Here is an 18,109-nt window from a genome sequence, read left to right as displayed (position 1 = left end):
TTGAATTACTTTAGTTTTGAATGTAAGACTTCTTTGATAATATTCGGTACCCGAGCAGGTCCTGTCTGAAAGTATTGTCCTGTGCATTGGGTCATGGCATTCTGCTAGTGTAGCTGTACCACGGGGTATGATTATAACCTACCAGCTCTTCCAACTAAGTTGCTATAGCTGCTGCAGGACAAGGACAAAGATTCTAACCTCACATAATTTAAGATTTCACAAGGCTTTCTTCTTTGGGGTTTAAATTCAGTGATGTGTCATAAGGAGTGGAATCCAGGTACCTAAACACAGGTACCTCGTGCCATTTCATATCTTCAATGATACCTTGATACATGGGGTGGTATCTTGATACACTGAGGTTGGCAAATACTGTCTGAAGCATCAGTTATGAGAACGGTAAAGATGAGAATAATAATGTCTGATGGTCATGCTTGTCCTTCATGTTAAACGTTTAGGGGATCACTGACATTAAGAGCTCCTCCCAGCTCTAACCTACCATCTTCCTCATCCTCAACTCAGAAACTTTGCTCTGCAATTCTACTGAATTTGGTCTTACTTTTTCTTGTTAATTTTGTGTTGACTTTACTCCCACCCAGCCCCTCCCTCCTTCTTCTACACTTCCTAGGACTTCTTAGAAGAGTCACAATTTTATATTTTTCCTGAGCCCAATATCACTATCCTTTCTCAGATATAGTTCTTCTGAAAGTTAAGAGCATCTTGTACAGTCCTGGTGAAGGACTGATTTTTTTTGTTTTGGTTTGGTTTTTTGGTGACATCTCAAAAACAGCCTTTGGAAATTTAGAAGTATCATAATCTACTTCCTGTGTCTTACTTTCCCTTGTACAATCTCCTTTTCAAGTTTTGCTCCACAACAAATTATTAAACAAAATCAACTGAGGTTAAACATGTATCCTCCAGCAAAACATTGGAACAGACTGCCTAAAGAGATTGTGGATTCTCTATAATCTGAGGGCTTAGTTAGGGGAACCTTTTGTTAGAAACAGTTTAGGAATGTATGATCTGCCTTGGGACAGAACATCTCACAAGGTCCCTCTCAGCCCAATTTTTCATGATTCTGTAATTTCCAGACTAAATCTCCAGCTACTACACTGTAGTAAAAGTGAGAATAGAAAAGAAGTTTACCTCGTGACAGAAGCGTAGAGTATTAATAAAGTCTTCTCAACTAAGGATCAGACAACCACCTCAGGTTGAAAGAATAGCCAGTGAAAAGAATAAACCTCTTTCAAATCCTAGTCTGGCCTCTATGCCAAAAATAGTGCTAACTCTTAAACTGCTCTTTTAATTAAATAACTCAGGAAAAAAACCAACATTTTAAAAAATGGAACCACAGGATTTACAGACAAGAAGAACAGGAATGAACTTGTGAAAACAACTAATATGGCAAAAAGACTTGCCTCCAACAGTATATACACACTGGATTATGTTGAGTACCAGTTCAGTGACTCAGGTTTGGAAACACGAAAATGCCATGTGAACCTTGCCATTGTCTGTTCAGTACCATTTGGACTGATGTGGGCCAACACTGGGAGGCACAATCTGCTTCTCTTTAGGTTGCACATTTGGGACTGAAGCTGAATTTGCCTAGAATATGTTCTGATGTGGGGGCCTCACAGCATGGAGAAAGTTGTTACTTCAGCACTCTGCTTGGCCAGACCTTGTGCCATCCTATCAAGCAATGCAAATCATACATTTGCAGGTGGAGGTCATCCCCAGGAACACCAGCTGAAAAATTCCAAAAGGATTTCATTGTCACTTGGGTGAACATCACTACAACTCAGTCATCATCCCCTCTAACTAATCAAGTCACTCAGACAAAGAAATGAGATGCGAAGTGATATTAGTGTTTCCCGGATGTAAAATGGCAAGCTTAAATTCTCGTGAGATCTCTGCTGAAGACAGATTTGGCTGCCATTTCCAGATCAATAAAACACAAACCAGCCTTTGTTTAAGCTGTTTGTCTCATTTTGATTTTGTGCCCAAGCATCTCTCACTTCTATCTGAAGAGTAATCTAAAATGAGGGAGCTGTAAACTTTATGACTGACAACAAGTCAGCAGGAAACTTGGGTAGCTGAAGGTGTTGTGTCCTCACCTTAGTGACAAGACCCAGGAGAATGTGGCAGAACAGAACCAAGCACAGAACTGAAAGTGCTAAAATTTGCTCTGTTTTCCCCTTTGTGGTGGTTAACCCAGCAGTGGGTGCTGCAGCTAACCTTCAGCAACAGCAAGCAGTGCAGTAACTGAGTTGTAACTGAAGCTGCCGCCGCAGAGCTCTTCCTTGCGCAGTCGTTTCCTAAAGGCACCTTGGAATGAATGGTCTGCAGCAGCAACAGAGGATTACTGTTTTCTCCATCTGTGCAAGGTAGAGCAAGCTGCTGTTTATTCATACCTTTACCAGAGAGAATTGTTAAAGGAACTGGGACAGATCTCTGAGGTACTCAGAGTTGCTATCGCCCTAGCATCTTACAGATGTCACCACAGGGACGTGCCCATGCAAAACAGCTTTGGGGAATCCTGAAGTTCCTAATATGCAGAGCTCCTGCAGCAGGCAGTCGTGTGGCAATCTCTATTATATTATATAATATAATGCACTACAGTGCTACCTGCGCATTATGTGTGTAACGACAGAAAAGGTGGCAGTCTATTTTTACTATATCAAATTTTTATTTCTTCACTCCTATTCTGTCCTTATTTGCTAGTCTTGATGGTAAAGGTCAAAAAAACAAACCCAGTCAGTTGCACAGACATTAAGTAGGATCACTTATGTGTCTGACTGCAAAGAATCAACATGGATAATCCAGCTGTACAACTAGTTCTTGTGGTAAGAGCAGAGATTTACTCATTGAAAGGTCAGCTGTAGGAATAAGGAGCCAAGTCTGACTCAGGGCTCATCTCCTAACACTTGCAGAAAATATGTTGAAGGGGGTAGAAATACAAAGGCTTTCCTAACTAAACATATTGTTACTATTGAGATCGGTTGTTCTGGTTAGCAAGTCCCTTTGACACCTATCCTTTTTATTGGCCATCTTCTGAGAACAGAGTTTTGGGTTGTTTAGTCTCCAGGGAAGCTATAAAGAAGAGGGGTGCATTAGCTGGAGCAGCTGCTGCTGGTATAGATAGTGCGTGCCAGGCAGGGACAAGGCCAGCCTCTGAGATCCCCCGTGTTTGAGTGTGGCACATTTTCTGGAGGAGAGGATCAGCTGTCCCAGGTTTTTTGCAGGATAAATCTAAGCATTGTGTAAGACAGCTTGTCTATGTCTGATGCAGTCTTGACAGGAGGGTGTGCTAACAGTGAGTAAGAGAGATTCAGGATGATTAGGGCTGCTGATAGAGAAAACATCCACTACATGCCCTGCATCTCCTTACAGAGTATTAATATGCTGCTCTGAAGCAAAACTCCCAAATGGACCTGAGTGTTTGTCTTGGCTGATGCTCATAAACTGATTCAAGACTAGTTACTTCAAAGAGACAGACAGTCTAAAAGTAATGCTGTTGAGCCAAGGCCTTTTGCTGCTTTGTTTTTCTAATTTTATAAATTCTCCAGCCAGTCTGGTGAGCTGTTTTCCAGTTCCTGCATGGAGCAAGCTGCTGCTACTTCCTGCTTTTTCCAGAGAAAACTGCTAAAGGGAATGAGAGGTGCTGTGCTCTTTGGAGTGTTCACAGCTACCACTGTCCAAGCTTCTTAAAGAAGAAATCACCACAAGCACTAGTCCATGAAAGATCAGCTGCTCTACAAAACCTGCCTAGGGTTTATCTTTTCAACTCAAAGACAACAACTTAAAATTCGTATTCATATGAAGCTGTGCCACCTGTCAATGTATGTGCTAATATGGGGATGGATATTACTCCAGGAATTTCAGAATTTTCCAGCTTACTGGAATGGGCTGTTTTACTGGTGAACCACATCTACTTTTTCTGTCAGGAAACATTTTATCTATCCTCTTATTACCTAGGGTAGAACTAGTAATCACAGAGCTATGAATTTTCTACTGCTGTCCCTGGCATCTCAAAGTAGGCAAGACATATCAGTGGAACGACTACCATGCATAAAGTAAAGCACATGTTCATATAGATTGTCAGATCCAGGTCTACATGTGGAAAGGGAATCCGGGATTTCCTCTGTGGAATTATGACTATCAGAGAAACTAGAGATCACAAGTCTATTCTATTTACCAGACACTGTCAGCACCTTTCTTCCCTGGGTGTTTATGGATGTTACTTGTAAAGCAGCCTGTAACAATGCCATCTGTCCTGCCTCAGTTAGTTAGGTCGGTCCCTCATTTATCACTGCTACTTTACTCTGAATTCTTGCCATTCTTTAATGTCATTTTCATGTAGCATAGTTCAGACTTCTGTGCAATGTTTCAAACACGTTTCACGTTCAGTACAAGGCATATAATCCCATGTGATCCCAGAAAGAGCTATGACCCTCTGCGTAGTGGAAGTCATGAGTGCTGCCCATGGTTTTTTCTTAGTCTCCATTTACTGTTGGATCTATGTGTCTTTAGTTTTCTTTCTCCCCTGATGTATTTGTCCTTCTTTATTCCTCTTCAAGCTCCTCTCAGTCAGCGTTTATCATGCATTTGACGCACTGATATCTCTTCTCAAAACTGCAAAATGACTCATCTGTTTTTGTTCCCTTTTTGCTACTCCATTTCTAGTACATTTATGCCTATAAACAGATCTTTGAGCAGTCTCTCCTAAAGTGACACCGGCTGCTTCATACTACTTGGATTCTTCTTTCTCACCATAACTATAATCTGTCATTCTTTGGGCAGGACAGAGGCTTCAGGATTTTCACAAACAACTGACATTTATATCCAGTCTATCCCCTTGCACTACAGAAACGATGGTGGTTAATTTTGGAAATCTAATGCTTTTGGTACTTCTTCATTCTAGTACCTTTAGAAATATCCCTCAAGCTTAGGATGCTGCCCTGGCATTGTTCATCAGAGTGTTTTATTTCTCCAGCTTATACAGAAAAACTAAAGACATTCTGCACTGATACAAAAATGTCAGGAAAACTGGTTGCAATTGGGAAAACTAGTTACAATTGAGTGGTCTTCTGTCCAGTGCTGAAAAATACACCAAGTCCATCCAAAAGATATAGGAATCATATTTAGTTAAAAATCACATGGTCTGGGATGAATTATGGTGGTATAAATTAGTAGTTTAGGTTGTGTAAATGTATACGTGAGCCCATGGTGCAGGCAGCTGCCTCCCTCTCATGTAGTTTGGCCACACAATTCTGGTTGTAAAATGGCTCTTACTTTACTGATGTTCTCTGCTGGTTTTGGCAAGTTCTTAACATAGGTAGTCATCTAATGGTTTCCTCTCCTCAGTGTCACTAATACATTTTCTGTTTTGGAGGGACAGCATCTAGACATGGAGCATTTGATAACTTAGTCATCTACTCGGTGCAATAGGAAGGGCAGTTTCCAACCACCACCCTGCCTTTGGTTGGAACAACTGTTTTAAAAGGCAAAAGAAGGGGTGAGAAAGTAAGTATGTTTCAGAATCTAAGGGTGGGGAAAAATATACTTCATTCAACAAAAAGGAAAAGTGAGCTCCGCTTGTTGTTGAGTAAGAAACAGTGAGCATGGAGAGAACTAGGGGTAGTCAGGTAAGAGAGTGTGTGAACTGAAGAAAGTGAGAGAACTAAACAAACAAGAAGGACCATGTCTGGGGGTGAAAGAGAGAGAAACCAAGCCTGGAGGGGAGGAAAAGCCATACACAGATAATGGAGAGTGTGAACAGGTAGAATATCCTTAAAAGCAGAAAGAGAAAAAAATAAACCAAAGGCCCTAAAAGAGGAAAGTATTAATAAAATGGAGAAAGAAATTTTTAGGCAAAAATGGTGCAAGGAAAAGAAAACCAGAAACAGGGCTGAAAGGAAAAGTGAACCTGGAAAAGGATTTTTAGAAAATTGCCTGGGAAGATCATGGAACAGATCCTCCTAGAAGGTATGCTAAGGCACAAGGAGGACAGGGAGGTGATTCGAGGCAGCCAGCATGGTTTCACCAAGGGCAAGTCCTGCCTGACCAACCTGGTGGCCTTCTATGATGGCGTGACTACATCAGTGGACAAGGGAAGACCTATGGATGTCACCTATCTGGACTTCTGCAGTGCATTTGACACGGTCCCCCACAGCATCCTTCTCTCTAAATTGGGGAGATACGGATTTGATGGGTGGACTGTTCAGTAGATAAGGAACTGGCTGGATGGTTGCATCCAGAGGGTGGTGGTCAATGGCTCAATGTCCAGATGGAGACCGGTGATGAGTGGTGTCCCTCAAGGGTCCGTACTGGGACCAGTACTGTTTAATATCTTCATTAATGACATAGTGGGATCGAGTGCACCCTCAGCAAGTTTGCAGATGACACCAAGCTGAGTGGTGCAGTTGACACAACAGAAGGACAGGGTGTCATCCAAAGAGACCTGGACGAGCTGGAGAGGTGGGCCTGTGAGAACCTCATGAGGTTCAACAAGGCCAAGTGCAAGGTCCTGCACCTGGGTTGGGGCAAGCCCCAATATCAGTACAGGCAGGGAGATGAAGAGATGGAGAGCAGCCCTGCAGAGAAGGACTTGGGAGTACTGGTGGATGAAAAGCTGGACATGAGCCAACAAGGTGCGCTCATAGCCCAGAAGGCCAACCGTATCCTGGGCTGCATCCAAAGAAGCATGGCCAGCAGGTTGAGGGAACTGATTCTGCTCCTCAACTCCCCTTCTGGAGTACTGCATCCAGGTCTGGAGCCCTCAACACAAGAAGGACATGGAACTGTTGGAGCGGGTCCAGAGGAGGGCCACAAAAATGATCCAAGGGCTGGAGCACTCTTGTATGAGGACAGGCTGAGTGAGCTGGGGTTGTTCAGCCTGGAGAAGAGAAGGCTGTGGGGAGACCTCATTGCAGCCTTCCAGTACTTAAAGGGGGACTGTAGGAAGGGTGGGAGCAACTTCTTTAGCAAGGCCTGTTGTGACAGGACAAGGGGTGATGGTTTTAAACTAAAGGAAGGTACATTTAGACTGGTGTCGTGGTTTAGAAAAGCAAAACAAGGAATTTATTCTCTCCTTCCCATGGGCAGGCAGGTGTTCAGCCATCTCCAGGAAAGCAGGGCTCCATCAAGTGTAACGGTTACTTGGGAAGACAAACACCATCACTCTGAATGTTCCCCCCTTCCTCCTTCTTCCCCCAGCTTTATATACTGAGCATGATGTCATACAGTGTGGAATATCCCTTTAGTCAATTTGGGTCAGCTGTCCCAGCTGTGTCCCCTCCCAGCTTCTTGTGTACCCAGCAGACCATGGGGAGCTGAAAAAGTCCTTGACTAGTGTGAGCACTGCTTAGCAACAACTAAAACATCTCCACATTATCATCACTGTTTCCAGCACAAATCTAAAACATAGCCCCATACTAGCTACTACAAAGAAAATTAAATCTATCCCAGCTGAAACCAGGACAACTGGATATAAGGCAAAAATTCTTTACAATGCAGGTGGTGAAACACTGGAACAGGTTGCCCAGAGAGGTAGTGGAGGCCCCATCCCTAGAAACATTCAAGGTCAGGTTGGACGGGGCTCTGAGCCCCGTTGAAGATGTCCCTGCTCACTGCAGGGTGGTTGGACTAGGTGATCTCTAAAGGTCCCTTCCAACCCAAACCATTCTATGACTCTATGAAAATTAAAACCTGAATTAAAACCCATAGCTTTTAAGCTAATTAACATCTCTTTGTGCTTCTACATTTTATTGAAGTTCCCTGGCAGACATCCCAGGTCTCCATGTTCAAACACACTAGTATCTCAGCCACAGAGCCTCCCTGTGTACTGTCTCAGCAGAATAATCTGCAATAAAAGTTGGGTGCCATGTAGTTCCCTATTTCTGTGGATTAATCTGAGCTCTGTTGCAAAGTGCATCAGCATGTTACCCCAGAAATTATTTCCTTTTTCACCCCAGTGTTTCTTTTATGGGTGAAGTCTGGACATATTGTGTATTCCTCTGGATCTTCTGTACAGCCAGTAGCCCAGCTGGAATTTATCTCAGCTGGTTCAACAAGCCCAGCAGCCACACGACTAGAAATCCCTGACATCTCTGTAGTACATGACCAGACATTGCACTGTACATGTACAGTCAGTCTGAGGCTCTCAAGGAAGGCTCAAGTATTTTGGAAATACACTAGAAAAGTGAAAAAATCTTAACCCCTCATTAATCGCTCTTCTGCTCTCTCTTTACTGTGATTACATGTCTGCCAGGAGTTCCATGCATTTTTCACAGCATACATGTCATGTGAAGATTTGACCATGTTCACAGGTCTGGGAGGAAAAATGAGCCTCTTTTCTAAGATCTTCCTGAAAAAGCAAATACTAAAAGTACTCTATGTCAGAGCAGCATGTTTAGGTGACTTTGAAGTGAAGAAATACTTGGGGTAATTATTTGGGACATGGATGATCAGGTCACCCCAATCCTTTATACCTATCAGTGAGTTGGAAGACAGGGTCATCAGGTAGACTTGCTCCTGGATGCTGCTTGGTTGGCAGAGTTTCTACCTGCCCATATGTCCAGGAAAAGGAGATAAAAGAGAGGCTAAGAAGGTAACTGGGCCTCTTGCAGCACAGTCTGTGCCACAACACTCTCGCAGCAGCTCAGTGTTGAGACTTTCTCACAGAATATGGAAGGGCATCCCACCAGCAAAGGGCCAAAGCAGCTGCTTTTGTTATTCCAGGCCTTAAAGCAAAACTACTTGGGAGCCTGTACTGCCAACATATTACAAGGAAGTGACATTGAAAGAAGGAACCACATTCTGGTGTTTTGGAGTGCTGGCCCATCTAGTTAAACAGTATACCTGATGTAACTATAGAGCCTCAAACAACAAATCCTTTAGTTAGTACAGAAAAACAAAATTCACAACTGAACGTCCTAACATTGATGAGGTTGATTTAGCAACAATTTCCACAAATTGTAATCAAGCAAATAACTGCCTTCTCTGGCATGTGAAAGTACAAGGAACCGTCTTTGATACTTCTAGATTTCACTGAGTTCCTCACCAGTTCCTGAGTGTGCGTGGGAGGGGAAGTCTGGCCATTCCCAACACTTTGAAGGAGAAGAAAATAGTGCCAGACTAAAGTTTTTCTATTGTGCATATGCTTATATTCTGAGATGGTATAGGCGTGACTCCACCTAAACAAGTCATGTAGTGTGAAAAACATTCGGTAGGTGAATGTAACAGAAGGAACTAGACGGATGATGAGAAATGGAATTTTGCAGTAAAACCTAGTTCATCCCTCTAGTGGAATCTGGGTCAGGAAGCTTCAAAGCCTTCCTTCTAAACACTGTTTGGCATGCTGTATGAAATATACTGATCTCTTTCTCATTTCCTCATGGAAAATGTATGTTGCAGAAGGGCATCAGCAGAGCCAATCCCAACTGGTTTCTTTGTTGGTGCCCGCAAAGAAAAGACCAAGAATGAAACGAGTATACAGAACAAACTTCTCTCTTTGTGCAAAAAATTTGTCCTTTCATGTTGTGGTGAAAGCAATTGGTGAGGGAAAAAAAGACTGTTTGATCTGCTGCTTCCCATCTTAACACTCATTGCTTAAATGCAGGATGTTCTCCTTCCTGGAGGATGAGGCCAGCGATTTTCTGCACACAAATAGATCCTCTAATTACTATACAGAATGTGTGAAATTTCTAACACTGGTCAGCCAGAGCTATGCAATCCTCCAGTTTTCTGAAGGATCAATGGAAAATTCAGTAGGCAGAAAAAACTGTTAAGGGAGCTGTATAAGAGCTGCAATGAGAGAGGACCTTTTCCTTCATGGCAAACGTACCTAGAGAATTTGCATATTGCTGCAACATTGTGACAGATTTGTTTCCAGTCTGGCACTTGGGGGTTTTAATGTCATTATAAATGATCAAAAATAACTATATGACTGCACAATGCAACAGTGTGGGAAGTACTGTATTAGCTATTACACTTAATTATTTAATATTGAAAATTATTCACACAGTGTTAAAAGCCCAGTGGGATGGTGAACTGGGGTCTCATTCACAACAGCATCGACAGCGTCAGCAGCAACATGTAAAGGGAACAGTTCCAGGGAAAAGTGACTTGCTCTCACTCTCAGAAGAAAAATCCCAACCTTCTATCGCTTCATGTGAGGTTGTTTTAAAGGGTCTCACAGATGTGAATCTTCTCTTCACATAAGAATGATACCAGATAACAGACTGTGATACAGCCCCTGTTAAGAACTGTTCATCATGATAGGAAATGACATTTTCCACTGCCAGATGGTCACCTGGCTGAGGTCTAAGAGAGTTTATTTCTCTTCTCTATTATGCATCTGGCTTTTGAAGGGCCTTGGAAACTTTAGTTTTCTACATTTCTGCTTCCCCAAGTGTAAAATGAGAGTAACCATCCTCTTTTGGGAAGTTATGGTTGATGGATTACATGAAAGTAAACATTATTTTATTAACTACTCTAATCCATATAAAATTAAGCCTTTTTTCTGGAAATGGAGATAACTTACAAAAGAAGAACCTATTCAAAAGCCTATTGCTTATACCTACTGGTCTGTTTCTAGAATATTGTGCCTCTGTTGCAGTGAGTATCCACTATCCACTCAGCAACCATGTCAGAGCAGTCCATAGCCTTTTCTCATGGTGCATACAGAGACAGAGAAGCTATTCCATGTCTAGCCCCATATTCAGAATGATTCTTCACCCATTGCTTGCCACTGTCCTGTCTTCCCCCAACAGTAAGTGGCTCTTCACTCTGAAAGATGTGTCACTTCTGTTCTTACAGGTTGAGTTTGACTTCTTTTGAATTATTCTTCCCTGAGCTGGGATGTCAGTCCAACTTTAGAAAATAGACTGTCTTAAACAGCAAAGCCTTTTGCTCTTTTCATAAGACTGTTTCATGTTGCTGGTTTGGTTTATTGCCTCCAAGAGTTATTTTTTGGCTCTCATCAAGACCTGCTTTTTCTAGACCTTGCAAAGTCTTTAAGCATTTACAGCTTCTTCCTAATGGAATTTGACAGCAAATTCTCACGGAATGCGTTTTGTGATAAATGATCTGTTCAGGCGTAGCAAGCCATCATATTCACTCTTCAGTCTTTCCGGTAAGACTGGTGTTGATTTTGTTTCTCTTTGCTCAGAACAAGTCTGGTTTCTAACTGCAGGGCAGTAATTGTTAAACGATGGCAATGTAATTAGTGTTCATGAGGAAAAGGGCCCAACTCCTCACAGCTTATCACTGTGCCACAACATACCTGTAGAAAAGTCAAGAATGTTTATCTTCTTTTTCTAGGTGTACAGCAAAGTTTACGAGAGAGCTTTCTGTTGCTCTGCCTCCATTTTCATGCATTTATATCAAGGAGGCCTTAAGCATTACTATTCTGAGGCATTACTATTCTGAGGCATTACTCACCCTTCCTTCAAAGGCAGCTAAGAGCAATCCAGGCCAAAAATGACATGAGGTTCAACTAGTTGAATCATACAGTTTCAGCATGTTTTACTGTTCTCATTTCCTCAGGCCTTCCTAGCATGTTGCCTTGAAATAGAATCTTTGCCACCTCTAAGAGATGCTTCCATAATAAATGCTTCCATATTGCCTTTACCATGCTTCTTTCCCAGTCTTTGGAGGACCTGTGACCATAACATTGCAATTCAGGCCTTCCGTACGGCTGAGTGCTTGTGTACTCTTACCCACTTTACAGTAAATGAAATACAGAGAGATGTGAGATAACTATATTACCATGTAGGTGGACATGGAGGGACTCGGGGGACGATCCAGAAAATACAGTTCTGGTGGAATGAACTGGTGCCATGATCCGGAAATGGGAATTCTCAGTTCACAGAACAGGTTTGATAAAGTCTTTCCTAGGCATGTCCCCCTGACATCGTCAATTATCAGTAGGTGTGGCGAGCATAAAAAAAGGTCTGTTGTGACACAACAGATTATATAGTCCCAGACTTTGAAAACATTTGTCAAATAGTGGCTTGGGAACCTTGGTTCAGGCAATGGGTTTTTTTCTTTTCTTCCTGTGATGGAGATTTTTGTGAAACACAAAAGCACAGAAGAAGTACAGGTGACACCCATAGTTTATTTAAGACCTACATGCTCTCAAACAACAAGCAGAAGGTGGCCACTTTTAAACAGTAACAAGCTATCCCAGTTTTATACCAGTGACCTAGAAATAAACATTTGGGGTCTTTTTCCAGACCACAGAGCCGTTCCATTCAAGTCCTCCAACTGCTTTGTTTCTGTCAAGCAGGGTGTCCAGTATGTCCAATCAGACCCTCAGACCCCAAGGGACACCTGTCTGCTTTCACCAATGTACAGAGGATAAAGGAAAAAGTTATTGAGTACCTATCTTGGTCTACAAGTTGGTTTTGTTTTTCTTATGGAATAAGCAGAGAGAGGCAGGAGACTTCGTTAGAACCAACCAGACCTTTGGGATAGTCTGGGGAGTTGAAAAGCTCCTCTTCTTACTCCCTGTCTATTGAAAGATTTGACAGAATACAGGGGGACCTTGTGCAATTCCCTGCAGCAGTGACTCACTACAGTGACTGGTAGGTGAACTGCAGGGAGTCTGTGTCTCAGAATTAATCCATCAATGGATGAGAGCTGATAGATAGTATGCAAATAAATGCTGTTTTCCTGCAGCCTGACAGGAGCTCCAAGCAGCTGCATCCTCCACTTTATTCCTTCTCTATTAGGTTCTGCTAATTTCCCTGATTGCTCTTATAGCTAAATTGTATCTTAGCATAACAGAATTTGCATCTGACACAAATCTCCCTTTGGTGTCAGGAGCTATTGTAGCTTTGTAAGATTGTTCAGGATACATGCAAATCACTCAAATCTTCTCTGAGAAGGTATGCCAAGAGTCACAGTCCTGTGTAAATGTCATTTGATTCGATACTGTTTTCCAGTGAAACTGTCCCTTTTGCAAAAATGCTTTCAGGGAAATCCTCTTTTAATGAAGTCTGAGAACTGACTTTCACAGCTCCAAATAGCCTGCAGCATTTTCAGAAGCAAGTTCACATACTAAGTGACCATCAACCAAACTAGCAGTTCATCTCATTTTGCAAATCCCCAGCAAAGTCTGTTTTGGTGTCCTTTACAATGAGCAGGAAATTTTTGCTAAGAAATCACACTGAATATCAGGGTATCAGCCCCTTTTTCTCCTTTCTATATACTCTTTCCAGCTGCTTAAGAGTGATGCTTCTTTTTTGTTGGTTTAATATTGAGGTTTATTTCAGATAAGTGGTAGGAAGGTTCTCCTGTAGTTTGATTTCCTTTTAGGCTGTGTAGTTGTCTACATGTCTTCATTTCTCCTTGATGCTTCATTTCTGAATTGATACGTACATGCATGCATGCCTTCCCCTTTTTTCCTATGACATTGCAGCATCTTCTTCCACTGGGGACCATCTGACCTACATTCAGATCCCACCCAGTGAACAGCCTTGACCCTTGCTGTGCTCTTCATCTTTAGAGGCTTTTCTCTCAGAAGGGTTTTTTAATTTTTGCCAGCCACCTCATCAGAGATGGAAATGAAAACCTGGGACTAAGCAGATAAATAATAACCGCACATCAGTTAACATACAAGTGACCCTGCAGCTCCCACAGGGCTGGATGCTCAAAAACCAGCTGGTACCATGACTCAACAGCACCCTTCCCCTGAGGATTTCTGTGCTTCAGTGTAGGTGCATAGCTCTCTGGCCGCTACACATTCTTATTATGAGCCCCCGGTGACTTTGAGCTCAGACCTTCTGAGGGCGATTTTCCCTGCTGTTAATAAGGTGTCTTAGATACTGCATTTAGGATCTCATATTCACAAAAAGTAAAAGAAATGGTCTCCAGAGATTTTAATGGCTCCGTGAGTACCAAAACAAACCCCAGCTTCTTTGATAGCTAATCTCAGCAACTAGGAAACCTAAAAATGATTGGCATACTCATTCTGAAATGCCACAATGTCTGCTCCCCTTGCACAAATGAGATTCCATTCCAGTCAGCTACTGCATATTTATGCTCAGCTTTTCATTTATTTATTGACCATGTGATGATACACTATCCTTTGCTACCTTCTGCGGAAATAAAAAAATGGGGGAAAAAATGTGCTCTGATGGTGGGGCTATTTCATGCTTCCTGAATATTCAGTCCAATCCTCCTGGTCTCTTTCTGTCCTCCTTTCTCCCCAAAAGCTTCATGGATCTCCAAAGACATCCCACAAGAGAGGGTGACTACCATTCCCCAGTAAGCCCCTGAGGTTGCCATTATGTGACATGTAATTATACAGCTAAATCAGGGTCAAGCGTCTCCCTTTAAGGGTAAAATATGGTATTACACTCTAAATTCCTGTACTGCAAAAACAAACAGTGCCATCAATTCATTTCCAGTCAGACCTCTACCCCCTTGGGAAAAGTATACATAACTTTCTGGTGGGAAAAATAGTTTGGAAATACAACCTCTTTATTAGAGGCTCTTCCTTCATTCAGCTTGTCTTTCATTAGCGACCCTGGTACACTCCAGTGAGGAATGTGGCTTGAAGAGGTACTTTGAGGTCACAACACACAATTCCCCAAGGGGTGTATTTCACTCTCGATATGTACTCATAACTCCTGATAAGATTATGAGGTCTGATGCAAAGCTAAGTAACCACATGGCTGTTTGTAGGTAAATGTCTCTAAAAGGGTGGCTTTTTAAGGAAGGATTCCATTACCTTGCACACAAATGAAGCGTCTATGTTCTCTGTTTTCCTTGAGCTCTCTTACTGTGAATAATATCTTCCTATTTTTCACACTTCTGTTTGAAACACAGAGGGAGCAGGTGAGGAGGAAAGGAAGGTTTTTAAATTCATATGTTTCCTTAATTCAACACTGGTATATTGGATGTAGGGTTGAGTAAAACCGCATTCATATCCATGGTTCCTCTCTATCATTCATCTAAGAGGTACAGGAAGAAGAGAAGAGCTCTCTGAGTCCACCTGACAGGCACAAAATAACATACCATGGTAATGCTCTTTCTGTGATCCCAGAGCAGACCAGCCCATGACTTCTGAGCAAGGAACTGGCTGATGAGACTCAGCGGAGCATTCCAGGAGAAAGAGCTCACAGCGTAAATCTGGGGCAACTCCACAGAAGTTAGCAGAGTGACTCCAGATATGCTGTGGTGTCACAAAGGTCCAAAGCAGCTATTTATGATAGCAATGAAAAAGGGACCTTTTCTTTCCAGGCCTAAGCCTCTCCTGACATGTGCCAACTGTGTCAGTGCAGTGTCATTGCTTCCAGTGAGGTTACATTACTACAATTGGGAGCAAAATTTAATTCACTGGCTTCAGTGGTCATCTAAGGGCAGGATTTGATGCTCTTTGTCACCTGGGTTTTGTACCAACAGCAAATGCTCTTATATCAGCAGCAATGGCTATTGGGCTTTATGTCTGGAGCTGCTCAGTAGAAAGAAATTGTGAAATCGTGAATTTGGTTACACCAAAAACATTCTTGCAATAATATGCTAGTCATAGTAAACATAACCACCTATCCATCACCACAGATTTAAAAATAGATAGTCATCATTTTCATAGGCAAAACCTGAACAACATATTTTAGATCCTCACCCCTGCAGGAGCCCAAAAGCAAACTCTGACTTTTTGGAGTTGTTTGGGTTCCTCCTGAAATCCTTAATAGTCCCTAAACTATGCAATTTGAGAAGGAAATGGAAGATAGCCATTGAATGCATGTATTCATTTGGCATGTGAGCAGCGCCATTGCCTTCAGCAGGACCGTGCACATGAACAGGGGCAGGAGGATTGGGTCTGTTGTCTTCTACTCTGTTCTCTTTGATCCTGCAAGTGTACTCTCTGCCCAGGCCACATCAGGCTGCAAAGGCACTTTTTGCAACTCTGTTTGATCTGTGTCTGCCCTTTATTCAAAATGCGTTTGCCTTTACAATTTAATCTGCTGTTCTCTCCTTCCCCTTTCTCTTGGTGAAGTCTAATTACAGTTTTATTCCAGGTCCATCTGGTTGCTAACGATGCTGGACATCACTGCTGAAATCATTCTAATATTTGTTGTGTATTTTCTAGGCTGGACGCTGAATAATAATATTCTCTGAATTTGCTTTTGCTCCTGTTTCCTTCCTCCCTGTTATAGCTAATTGAATAGCAATGTGTACCCACGGCGTGATTACTCCTCCCAGTGTAGGTCTGCTAAGAGTTGCCTATTTCAGGCTGTAAAGGGGTATTTTTCTGGTTTTGAGGAGAAGATTTCCAAGTTCACCCTACGCACTCCCTTCACTGGTGTGGAACCTGTTGGGCAGTGGCTTTCTTTGCTTCTTTTTTTTTTTTTTTCCTGCCCCAAACATAATGCAGTTTATAACTGAGTCTCAAAGTACCCTGGATGCAGTGTTTCAGCATTTAGAAAGACACTCTTTGCCAGTGCCTGATCCCTGTGCTGGTTCAATCCACAGTAATTTCAAGTTCCCAAGCCTGGCTTGTGCAGTGCCAGTGCTAAGATTTTTACTTTTTTTTTTGCTTTTCTCCTTTTTGCTCTCTGCAATGCTGCCTGGGAACACAGACTCACACTTTACCCATGACCTGACTCTCTGGCTAAGAATAGCGGTCGCAGTGCAACTTGGGTTCAGTCTCACTGGAGACAGGCTGCAGCTGGGAAATAGGGAGGTCAGATTAGCCCATGCTCACAAAACCAAACGTTTAAAAGGAATATGGAGCATTTTTTATGTTTGCCTCCTTTTAGGCATGCAGAACAAGGGGAAGAGGTTGGCACAGGTGTTCAGTGAGCCAAGATAAGTTTTCTTTGCTCGTGACATTGGCTCAGGGAGGAAGTTTAAATACAGAAGCTCGCCTGGGCTGAACAGGACCTTTTCCAAAAGGGTCCTGTATCCTTAAGGCCCATCCAGCCAACAATCATGCAGGATGAGGATGGCAAGCAGGGTCGATTAGCATCTCCTAAGCCCTGCTTATGACAATGAGATGTTTGAGATAGCCCCCAAAGTAATTCTGCCCAGCAAAGTGAAGGTATGAGTTTAGCACATGCTAGCGGATGTACCATAGCTTGTCCTAGACAGCTGATGTTGCAGTGATGCTGTGGCACTATCTTTTAGCATGAGTGAACAACGGGTCTCACTCTGAGCACGTGCTAAAGCTGACTTTGCTCTCTTTCTTACCCCTTCCTGGTGGGATGCACCAGCACAGGCTACTTTCACACCTTCATTTTGTGATGCAGATGTGCTTTCAGAGTAACAAAAACACTAGTCCTGTTCTGCAGTTTTAAGACAGGAGCTAAAACATTAGTAATGGAAACTGTTAGGCTAATCACTGTTGTAATACTCACTGTGGCTGGGTAAAGATAAAGGAAACAACCAGAGAGGTTTAAATAGCACATGCCCAGCTTGACTATGCCCTCTGCTCCATCGTGATGTGGCAACCGGCCATTCTCAGTGCCAGCACAGAGCGTTACGTCTGGAACATGGACTGGTGGATCGATATTCATGCTGGCAGAAGGGGAGCTTCTTGTTTTTTAAGAGAACCATATGATACCATTCCTATACTCTTCCCCCAGCCAAATCTAAGCTAAATGGGGAAGGGCACTGTGTTGCTTGGAATTAGAGATGTCTGAAGGAGCTGGTCCTGCAAGCCCTACTCCTGCGAGCAGCCATGCTCAAAGCACTCTATGTGGCTTCCCTTTGCCCCAACCCCATCCCACTGTCAGAGAGGAGGGGTGGCTGCTCTGGGATCGCATAAGCTGGACAGGAGCTGCTTACTTAAATCAGGGATCCCAGGACTGGGCTACAGCTTGAGACACAACAAGTAGACTTAAGAGGAAAACCCCTTGAGGTATCAGGGCAGTAATTCTGATGGTAATGTTGAACTGTTCTTGTCTGTCTAACATTCCTTTTTAATCCCCATCCTGCCTGCCCCTTCCTTATGTAGGGTTACTTTAGTGATCCTTGGAATGTTTTTGACTTCCTCATCGTAATTGGCAGCATTATAGACGTCATTCTCAGTGAAACTAATGTGAGTATTACTCTACCCTCCCCAGGATACCACCACCACCTCCTCCTCCTCTGCTGTTCCTTC

At 42.8% G+C, this 18,109-nt stretch overlaps 1 protein-coding gene across 1 annotated transcript in view; it reads left to right on the top strand.

The window, feature by feature from the left end:
• The window catches only part of CACNA1C (calcium voltage-gated channel subunit alpha1 C), a 488,252-nt gene that overhangs the window by 416,631 nt on the left and 53,512 nt on the right, over positions 1-18,109 (top strand). Inside the window, exon 31 of the mRNA XM_075115730.1 lies at positions 17,963-18,046. Coding sequence (XP_074971831.1) covers positions 17,963-18,046 — 84 coding nt within the window. The remainder of the gene's footprint in view (positions 1-17,962; positions 18,047-18,109) is intronic.

Source organism: Phalacrocorax aristotelis, chromosome 1 (assembly GCF_949628215.1).
Source record: "Phalacrocorax aristotelis chromosome 1, bGulAri2.1, whole genome shotgun sequence".
Taxonomy (NCBI): domain Eukaryota; kingdom Metazoa; phylum Chordata; class Aves; order Suliformes; family Phalacrocoracidae; genus Phalacrocorax; species Phalacrocorax aristotelis.
Note: the sequence above shows the minus strand (reverse complement) of the source record. Positions and strands in the feature narration are given on the sequence as shown.